This window comes from Austrofundulus limnaeus, unplaced genomic scaffold, assembly GCF_001266775.1.
Source record: "Austrofundulus limnaeus strain Quisiro unplaced genomic scaffold, Austrofundulus_limnaeus-1.0 Scaffold236, whole genome shotgun sequence".
Classification (NCBI taxonomy): domain Eukaryota; kingdom Metazoa; phylum Chordata; class Actinopteri; order Cyprinodontiformes; family Rivulidae; genus Austrofundulus; species Austrofundulus limnaeus.
In genome coordinates this window covers 355,721-366,645 of record NW_013952638.1, presented here as the reverse complement: position 1 = coordinate 366,645, position 10,925 = coordinate 355,721, and the positions used below count along the sequence as shown (strand labels likewise).

General features: G+C 37.7%; 1 protein-coding gene across 2 annotated transcripts in view; it reads right to left on the bottom strand.

Moving 5' to 3' along the window:
• Positions 1 to 234: 234 nt before the first annotated feature.
• tsku (tsukushi small leucine rich proteoglycan homolog (Xenopus laevis)) overlaps positions 235 to 10,925 on the bottom strand; it is a 17,653-nt gene continuing 6,962 nt past the window's right edge. For both annotated transcript variants that reach the window (XM_014019940.1, XM_014019939.1), the window contains exons 2-3: positions 6,429 to 6,740; positions 235 to 4,898 (exon numbers count right to left, since the gene is read on the bottom strand). In XM_014019940.1, coding sequence (XP_013875394.1) covers positions 4,158 to 4,898; positions 6,429 to 6,734 — 1,047 coding nt within the window. In that variant the 5' untranslated portion in view covers positions 6,735 to 6,740 and the 3' untranslated portion in view covers positions 235 to 4,157. The remainder of the gene's footprint in view (positions 4,899 to 6,428; positions 6,741 to 10,925) is intronic.

Genomic DNA, 10,925 nt, shown 5'->3' with positions numbered 1-10,925 from the left:
AAAGATGAAGCGATATCCATGTTTGCTTAAGCTCGCCGAGTTTTCCTGCAGCAAATTCCTCAAACCCTTCCCTGATCCTTCAAAGCACTCAGAGGAAGGTCAAAAATTTGAGGAACACTTTGCAAAATTTTGACCTGGGTAATAAAACACTCTACCTCTATCCCCCTAATTTAAAGTTATTATTCTTTAACAGACTTTTGTTTTGTAATTGTAACTAAAAATAAAAAAACAAGCTCAAAGAATCCCTTTGCCTTTATTGCAACATTTTAGACAAATATTTTAARGAGAAATGATCTAACCAATCGGATCAAACCTTAAAAGTAAAAACTGTCCCGTAGTTCATGACAAGATATTTTTGGTAACAGATACACAAACACACACACCAAGACAAAAATATAAATGTTCCCTTTCACCTTTTTAACAGTGGTGGATAAAATGGGTTTTAAGTTTCGTTGTGTGGGAACACATCACATCACAAAATCAGCAATCATGAATTCTGTCATACTAAAAGTACAAATAATCATGTGTCTTTAAAAACAAAGCTAACAAAACATTTAAGATGAAAATAGGAGCATAAAAAATGCTGAGTCAGATGGAGCTCCTTTTATGTTTCCAATAAAATTTCACCTATTTTTGAGAAGATCAAGTGATTTTGGTACAGCATTTATTTAACAGACATAAAAGATTTTGCACAAGTTCCCTTTATGGAATTCTCATTTGATCAAAGGCTTATGCATGTACATATATTTTTCATAATATAGAAATTTTGATGTTTTTTCCAACGCTAAAGAACAGCTGATGCGACAAATGCTTTTATTTTCTTCAGAGTTTAGAGGTCTGCTTAGGTCAGGGACAAATTTGGAARAAAAGGCCCAACATGAGCACCAAAAACTCACGATTCTCCAAATAGTTTTCCTTGTAGCGTTTCATTTTTCTCAACCATAACATGAAGAGTCTACTCTGGTGACTGCAATGGAGGAGTTTATGATGGATGCATTTTGGGGTCTAAACACACCATTGTTTTACAAGAGAGACAGAAAAAAAAGGAGAAAACATAAAACCACAGTGTTTTCTGCAATGAGGTTCGTTTACCAGTCTTTCATTATCAGCCTTTAGACATTGAGTGGGAAAAGCCGTTTGACTCACACTTAGTTACTCCTGAAAACTGTGAAGATTTCAATTTGGTTAATGATTTACCTAAGAACTTTCATTTATTCTCGAGCTGCAGTAAGTCAGMCTGTAACACACACACACACACCTCTGATGCAACAGTTCCTGTGGTTGAGTGTTTCTGAAAATCAGATGTGTCAGAGAAAACAGGGCCCAATGAGACGGTTTTATTTATTCCACAAAGCCAAAATTGTACTCCGTGCCAGGCGTGCACAAGATGTCTTTTGGCTGTTGTGTCTGATATCCACTTCTTTTTTTTTTCTCCCCCTCCTTTCTCAGCTGGTTCTTCTTCCCTCCCAGCTCATTGGCAGGTTACCAGCCCAGTGTAGCGCAGAAACCAGCCAAACCCTTATGTTTCTTCCCACTTCACAGCCTTTATTTTTGTTTTGTTTGTTTTTTAATACACCCCGCAAAAGTTTTTGAGCTTGAGTTCTATTCAAAAAAAAAATCATAAAAGTGTTCTATACACCATCTGTTCCTGATCTGCATTAAAAAGAGAAGAAAAGAAAATAGATAAACTGCTCACATCTAAGCCTTTCCTCGTGTTCTGGAGAAGAACCACACCCTGGTATGATTCAGTCCTGCGCAGACACAAAACTCCCACAGTAAGAAAAAAAAGACAAGTGCAGACACACAATGTTTCCCTGCATGCGGGCTCCTTTCTATCTTTGCATGTTGCTGTTTTAACGTCACAGAAACGATGAAGAACGCTCAAAAAATGTGAGAAAGGTCCATTTATTACACACAGGATTCACACACACACACACACACATATATAAAGTTGTTTACAGTATAGTTAGTTACATTCATACAAATATAGACCTCTGAACTCAAAGATAGATTTCCAACAAATCTCAAAGCAGATTACAGTCACAAACCTGGTGAATACAACTGATTGTCCTCTAAATACCAAAAATAATGCCATGTATGTTTACACATGTGCTTTGAGACATACCAGTATCCGTTTCACTAAATGTGTGGTACATTCTTTCCTTTTTTTTTGGTCCAAATGTTATAAACAAAGAAGAGAGAAAATTAAAGAAGACTTTTGGTCAGCTTGGTCACAGTTTGCTCGTTAAAGTATGAGTCTGGTGTAAAAGGGATGAAATGGTCATTCTGCCAGAGTCGTAACACTTTACRTGGTCGTAACAAAAACGAAAACAAAAAGAAATCTCATCTTTGGAATTTTGGGGTTAAGATCCTTGAGAAATAGTTGTTAGCGAGCAGCCGTTCAGTTTCGTTCATCGTTAAAGGAGCCYTGTGCAGGATTTCAATAAACTTAGTGGTGAAGCTGCAAACTGCAGCCTTTATTACATTCAGMACTTTACATTCATTTAGAAACACGGGGCGAACATGTTGGGGGTGGAGGTGGGGTGGGGGGTGTTTGCTCCAACAAAAGCTAAAGACCAAACTGGTAGATGAAAACTCAACCTTTCAATCTTCACCTGCCTTAAAGAACTGGTTAACCCTCCTCTGTTAGTTATTTAGAATATACTGTAGCAGCACATGGGCAGACTAAGGAGACTAGCTGTGTTTGTTTAGATACAAAGATGCGGCCATCTTTAGTTAGTTATACTTAAATTATACTGATCTAATGCATATCTGATAACATGTCCTAAAATACTGCATACTGTTGATTTAAGACTATAATCATGTAGCCTTATCGTCTCTAAATTGGTTAAAAATGTTGACCTCAATAACTGGTGAAAACTTTTTTAACATGGATTTGGACCCATWTACACTACACTGGATGTTTTCTTAAAAAAAGGTATTTTTCTCCAATTCTAAAAACAAATCTCCATCCACACATTTCTCCGTAAGTGGCTGACACAACCATGTGGTGTGCCAGTGAAAGAGAACGTCCACGTTAACAACAAACCAAAACACAGAGACAGTTTTAGCTTGACGGACGTCTCTCACAGATCACTTGTAGTGCAGAGGCTTGCAGTTCTGAATGTGCAGGTCTAAAAAGCACAATAYTTATTCAAAAACTGCTCCAATTCTGTCTTTCTTCATTGGAAACGTGTACTCAAATAGACTGAATCCATGCACGTCAAGTTGTATGGATTCTATGTAAATTACACAGGTTAACACATTTTGCATGTATATAGACATAAGGAGAAAAACTTATGGATTCTTTCAAATCTTTCTGCTTCAAATTTATTTAAGTCTCACAGCCAGCAGGTTGTAAGGAAATAATTTGCTACCGCCCCGTCTGCCACTGATATCTCTCAATTTACATTTCTCTGTTCCTCACAGATTTACTAAAAATATACTTTTTAAATATCTCCACTTTAGAAGATATATTCAAATGTAAACACAGAAGAAACAAACGCAGCAACACCCCCACCCTTTTATTTAATACTCAAAGTAGTATAGACGGTGTTTGAACCAACAGTTAACATTAAAAGCCAGACTAATGGTTCCCACATTTTTCTAGTCTTCATGCTAAGCTAAACAGCTTGTGACTGTAGCTTCAAACAGTGGTATAAATCTTATTTAAAATGCTTCTCAGAATTTTCCTTTTCCATCCGGGATCACATTCAAAGTCAAATGCAAACTTAGTGGTCAAGCAGTGATACTATCCATCAGTGCGGATATGGCGTGGTGGGTTCTGAATACTTCCTTTAACGTTTTCTTTGACCAGATGAAGTGCAACAATGAAGAAAATAAAGTATATGTGAAAAGTGCAAGTAGATCCTAAAGTGTTTCTATGGGTTGGAAAACATAGAGCCAACATTTCAAGAAATGTTGTAACAAGACCGGTTCAATATGACATTAGGGAAGTTGTCCTGTATATTATAAAAAAAAAGGATAATGTAGGATGATTTGTCAGGAGTTTTTGATTGCTACATTAATACCTTAGAAGATAATGCACAGTATCACCCTGGAGAAGATTTAACTGAGTGAGAGCAAGTAAAAAAACTAACTGTTTTGCATATCAAAGCAGAAGAGCCACAGCCCTGCAATCAGGATCAGGCACAGTCTCACAACACGACGCCCTCCACGTTACAGTGCAGCACCTCGTTATGTTGGGCCTGACCCGTCTGCCGATGGAACTGGCCCTGTTTCTGGGTCTTCCAGCAGTGGATGCCTTGTCCAAGTTTGATACTCTTAATGCTGGGAAGGTGGGTCAGCATGTTCGTCGGCAGAGACGTCATACCGGAGCCGGATAGGTTCAGCTCCTGCAGGGAGTTTAGTCCAGTGAAAACTGCAGGACTTAGACTCTTGAGCTCAGGGTTGTTGGAGAGATCCAGAACTTGCAGGTTCTGGAGACCTTTAAAGCTGTTCGGCMCAACAACCTGCAGCTCGCCAAGGCCACTAAGAGATAAATAAGCCAGATCTTTCAGGTGAGAGAAGGCTCCCTCCGTGATCTTGGCGATGGGGTTGGCGTCCAGATTGAGGTACCTCAGCGGAAGTCCTGCTATATTCGGTACGTTCACCAGATGATTGGCTGACAGATTTACACTCTGAATGCGTAAAACTCTGCTGTGCAAGTTGGTGGAGACCGACACCAGCTTGTTGTGGGACAGATCCACAGTGAGAGGCTCACCGTTCACTTTGGAAGCAAACACTTCCATGTCAAACTCCCGGAAGCTGTTGTGACTGAGGTCAACCTCYGCCAGAGGGAGCCCTGAGAAGCAGCTGGGCGACAGGCTCTCCAGGCTGTTGTGGCTCAGATCCAGACTCTCCAGGTAACGCAGCTTGGATAATGCATTGGGACTTACCTAAAAAAAAGATGAGACATGGGAAAAAAATGATGAAAAAAACGGAACACATGCTAAATGGGTTTTGCTGTATCTAAATATTTTATTTCTTTACAAGTCAATTGGCATTTCCGTCTGCTGACTGGTATCCAGAAACAGTGCTGCATAAAGAATTTATACGCATGTTTTATTTAAATCCAGGTTTATATAGGTTATGACTAGCAATATTAAAACACCCAATGATATTGTTAAACAAGGTTGCTGTAAATCAGAGAAAAATAGTTATTGTTCATGATGTTTTATGCACTGGCTTTATTTTGTGACTAACCCCTAATAAGTTACACTCGATACGGTTCGGTCCCGCTCAACTACACTGCACAGTTCGCAATTTATACAGCATCCACTCCACTCAGGTCCGGTCCTGTCCGGTGGGAAACACAGAGGAAGTCCGAGAGTGAAAAATGTGGAAGTCAGAGTAAAAATAGTTAATTCTGTGGAAGACGGGAGTCCAAACACAGTTAAAACTGCATCTCCGTCGTCTTTTTGAAACTTCTGATTTCAAAATAAAATCCATGTGAATCGTGTGTGTAAARGTATGCTGCCACCCGCTTRGGATGTTATCATCCATTAAATGSATACATTTACAGATCCGTCAAAAACAATAAATAAGCACTTCTTCCGTGGAAAGTGTTTTTAAAAATCGATTGTTTTTTCCACCAAATTCTGTTTATATGTGGCAAAAATTTCAGTTTTCAAAAATACACAGAATAATGTAGATGACTGATTAAACTGAGCCTTTATTTATTTATTTTGTTTTTTGGATTAAAAAACAGTAGTTTTAGGGGTTATATACTGTTTTAGCTTTTCTCACTGGTCATCATTATGCTGCAATAAAGCGCTGACTTAAGCAGTTTTTTGCTTTGACCAATAACACGTGGTGGTAACAGAACCAGTTATTATGGCACTTTGACAGAACAAAAAAGGAACGGGGAAAAAGTTAGGCATTGACTCTACTCTGGAACTGAAACTGCCTTGATGAAACAAACAGAAATGGTTGATGTTTTCAGACATGACAGTCACTCATTTTGGTGAGAAAAACTGTAAATTCTTTCATCGTCCTTCATGTAAACTAACAGCAGCTGGGTTTGACGATGGGAAGGTCATATTGACAAGTTTTTACAAATATTCAACTGAATGTAGCCAAACTCTACATTATGAAGACACAAACAGATGAAGGAAGTTAGAATAAATTATTCAGAACTAGTTTGAAGGAACAGTAAACTTTAATTCAAGGAATAAAGCTATGGAATAATTTGGGGAGTGATGTTAAAAATGCAGGATCACTGTGTATGTTTAAGAAAATGATAAAAGTTGGATTGTTAGAGAAATACGAAACAGTATAATGTGTATCTATATACATTGTTGTTCTAGAGGGATTAGATGTTCTTGTTTTTTGTTTTGTTAATAATARAGATTTTTGTTATATGAACAAGGCTCCTCTGTGTGTAAACCTTTGTTTAAAGGTCTACATAAGTTTCTTGGAATCCTGACCTTTGTAATGCGGTTGCTGCTGAGGTCCAAGCTAACTAGCGTGGTGTAGCCTGGACCAGTTAACATGGCGTCGCTCAGCGGGCCCATTTCATTGGAAGACAGGTCCAGATGGGAGGTGTCCAGTGGGATGGGAATGGGCATGGAGGCGCTGGGACCCAGACCTCGGCATTCCACCCTGGTCAGACTGAAGCTGTCGAACAGCCCGAAGCTTTCCACGTCACAGTGGCAGCTGGGGTGGCAGTTCTTGACGGAGCTGGACCGGACGGTCACCAGCAGCTGCAGGCCGAGCCACAAGAGAAGCACCATTATGCTCTGGAAAGACACAACAAGGTACATTTTAAAAAACTTTCTGACACCGTCACAAGTGGAGAGAAAACTGCTGAGAAGGGACCATCGTGTCCAAACGATCTCACAATTAATCTGCTGAGTCTCAAGAACGTGTTCGAAAGCCATTTGCAGGGCTTTTTACCAAGCTTTGTAAAAGGACTTAAGGCCTTTTTTGTGCAACCCGAGCAGCCTCAGTTTTCCTCTTTATTGGCTTCCCAACGGGTGTGACTCCATTTCCCTGATGAATGAGAACATTTGCAATTTCTTTGTCAACACATCTATGACTGTGCATTGTTGCAAAAGAAGGGAAATTTGAGTATTGCAATTTTTTTTTAAATTTTTTCCAAAGAGGCATATTTTTCCCTTACTGAGCCCTCGAGGGGACATATTCCCACGCAAAAGTATTGCATTACCTCGCAATACCTTTTGCGTTCCCTCGCAAAAGTCGTTTATCACTGTTGTGCCTGCRGGTTTATTAACAAACTCACATGTTCACCATTAHRYKSTTAGCCTACTGCTTTAATTCAGCTTCAGAATGAATATATCACACAGCCACGCATGGAAGTACAGTATGTCATWTGCCGATATTTTAACACAGTGCAGCCACGCAACATCAATGTTAATTTCACGAACTTGTGGRGACACYTCCTGTTTTGGTAACCGGATATTTCAAAATAAAASTCTGATTTAATTCAGTTCATATACAAAWCAAACTTTTGCYTGGGAACGCAAAACAATATCGCGAGGTAACGCAAAAGTATTGTGAGGTAACGAAAAAGTATTACGAGGGAATGCAAAAGAAAAGAAATCTCCCATGTCCCCTCGCGGGCTCCGTATTCCCTTAACTAGTGAACAATACTAAAAAATAAATAAATAAGTGACGGAATCATTGCACTGAATTGATAAAAGCAAAATTGTACAAAAAATATATTTAAACTGAATAAAAATTGTATAAACCTTATAACCACATAAAGAAACCTCCATCATACCTTCCTCTGCTCTTCACGTGTTCCTCTGTGAGAATCTGAATACTCCTCACTCATTAAGTTCAGTAATGTTTACACACACACACACACACACACACACACACACAGCCGGGCTGAGCTGAACAGAGGTGAACGGTTGTGTAACAGGTAAATATGTAAAGTCACTGTCAAGTCGACTGGGCCTGACACAGCAGAGCACACAGTAAATTACACAGCTTTACAGCTGCATGAGAAATTAAATTACACCTTTATCTTAGGTCACGCACCAACTTCCAGACTGCAATTATCACTCAAGCTGCTGTTTGGCAAAATACACCAAACGGTCTGAGGGACTTTCTTTTACTTTCTTTAAAAAGTAAAACGTCTCTAAATCRCATGAAACTTGAACGTTCTGAACAATTACTATCTTACCTGTTCCAGAAAACTTCATTTGACTTCAGTTTAGAGAAAAATAGTTTATTTCWCATCAGCTAATGGCTAATCTAAGTGTGGCCAAAGTGGATTGCTACAGTTCACACAAAAACAACCCTTTACATCAGTTTTCTTTTTTGCTCTTTAATCCGGTAGAGAAATTGTGAGATTCTTGACACAGCTAGCTGCTGCTGCTAATATTTGCCCTAGCAAACTAAATGGTGTAAAGTGTTGTAAAACAGCATTTGCAGAAATTGCAACAAATTGTTTGACACCGGCGACATTTTAAGTCTAAATAATCTACTTTGGTCTTTAATGTGGTCAGACTTGCTGCTAGCTTGTAAACTGCTTGAAGAAATTTAAAGTTATTAGAGGTTAGTACTGATGTTAAAAGCACAACACTATACTTTTAGGTTTTCCTTTTTGTAATGTTGACAGTGTTTAATCTATTATGTTTTGATTGATATAGATTAGTTACATGTCCGAATCATATGACAACACATAATCAACCGTTATGATAACAGTAGGCGAGAATTTTGTCTGAATGTCTGTGATTCAGCCGTAGGTCAGTAGGGGGCGAACGCAGGCACTGAAGAAGGTGTATAAATACATGAACTTCCTGGTTTTTGGGCAGTGTGGTTTCCTATCAGCTTGGGTGACAATAAACCTCACTCAGATCCAGAATTCTGGTGTTGTATGGTTTGATTCCTTCTACAAATCAATTTATTTAACAATGGTGGTTTTAATATCGACTTCAGTTTATTGAACACGAATTTTCTTACATGCTACTGCTATTTTATTAATTTATTAAAACTGACATTTTCTGATGAGTTTTTTTTACAGACAAATACTCTTCTTAAAAGGAAAAACACCTGAAATCTTGATAAATACTTTTCGAAGAAGAAATTTTGAAAAACTAATTTTTGTTGATGTGAAACATGGAACTTTTTTAAACTAACAATGTTGGAGCCTATTTTGTCTCTTTTAAATGTTAATCCCATGCTTAAATGGTTAAAAAAAAAAAAAAAACAAAGGGAAAATGCCCAGCATGGACATTTCAGTATTTTTGTCTGAATTGTGCCGATGAAGAAAAACGTATATCCATCCATTCTTTTATCCATTTTGTTTACCAAGTTTTTCCTTTCCAGGTCAAAAGATCTGAACTAACCTTAAATTCTTAAATTTATTCAAAGCTCTCGAATTGTAAAATAATGAGAATTTTCTGTTAATCACCTTTCAAATAGGAGATTTTCTTCTAAGGAAAACAGGAGAAGAATAATGCTGAAATATGAGATGCAGGCACATTAGGCGTCTCAGGGTTCGTTTTATCAGCGGCGGTTAGCTTTGTTTGTCTTAGCTTATGTAAGATGCTGAAGGTACAGAGCTACATTATACCTGTGGGATATTCTGATTACTAAGACTCAAAGTCCACCTAATCCAATCTGCTCACCTCTGCACAGCATTGTTTTCTCTGTTTTGACCTGTGAACCTCATTCTGCTGCTGGCAGCTTAGTCAAACTGCATTRAAAGCTTTCTGAAACCTAATGAGCTTTGTTGGCTTATTAGACCCAAACCYTACCACACCGTGTGCTCTCACTGAAGCGTCAGAGACACTGCAGCTGAAGGTTTGGTCCAGACACCGATGAGTGAGCTGTAAAACTGGCAATTWAGCAGAAAGCACTAATCTTTTACCAACTATACAATTAGTAACAGCATTCTTTTCACAAGCTACAAAGTCCATCCATGGTACGAACTCAGTCAAAGGTGATGGAAAATCAATAAACCGATTAAAACCTTTAGAGTTCTGAGTTATTGTTTGATTAAAAATATTTGTGGAAATCTTTATTTTTTTAACTTGGACTGTTGTCAAAGTTTACGCACAGAAAAMTCCTTCCCAGCCTCCAGAATCTCAAACTAAAGGCCATGTCAGCCTGGTTAGAAAAGCTGACAGAAAGAAGCATTTATAACAACATTTTTTGGATGCTAAACTGGATTGGCTATGGTGGCCATCCTAAAGTTGTTTTATTTTATTTTATTTTTGTTGTTGCAAGTGAAATTAAATGTTTTTTGTAGTTATTGCCTGCCAATGGAAAGCAAAAGGCAGGGTTTGTGTTTATGTGTGTGTCTGTTACCAAAACGAATTTTAACAAAACTCTTAGTGGATCTACACAGAGGTCTATAAAGTACTTGAAAAGATTGACTAAGTAAAAGTAAAAATACTGTGACAGAAAATGACTTTGGTGAGAAAAAAAAAATCTCACTGATGAGAAAAGTACTTACCGATAAGTTAAAGTCATAAAACTGTTCACAAAAATTGGAAAAGTAAAAGTAAAAGTACTTTTCCATGCTCTCTAACAAATAAACTGCTAAATTTACTGAACAAAACTGGCTCCACAAAACCAAGTTGAGTAAATTGGTCAATTTCTTTAAAATKAAATACTGCCTCAGATTGACTCTACTGGGTTTAATGGAAGTAGTTGACATGACTTAGTTGAGTAAATTCAACACTTAAATTTTTTAGAGCACATAAACAACTTTCATGATGAGTTCAGACAGATTTCATTTGTAACAAGTAGGTGTTAAACTTTAAAGTAAAGAAGTAAAAGTATCATTTTTAGGTTTTAAAAGTAACAAAATAAAAGTCAAAGTAATGATTTAAAAATACTTTGTAAAATTACAAATCCTCAAACAAATGACTTAAGTACTGTAACTAAGTAAAGGTACTTAGTTACTATAAATCTCTACTTCAATTCATTTTTGGAGTCAACACCAT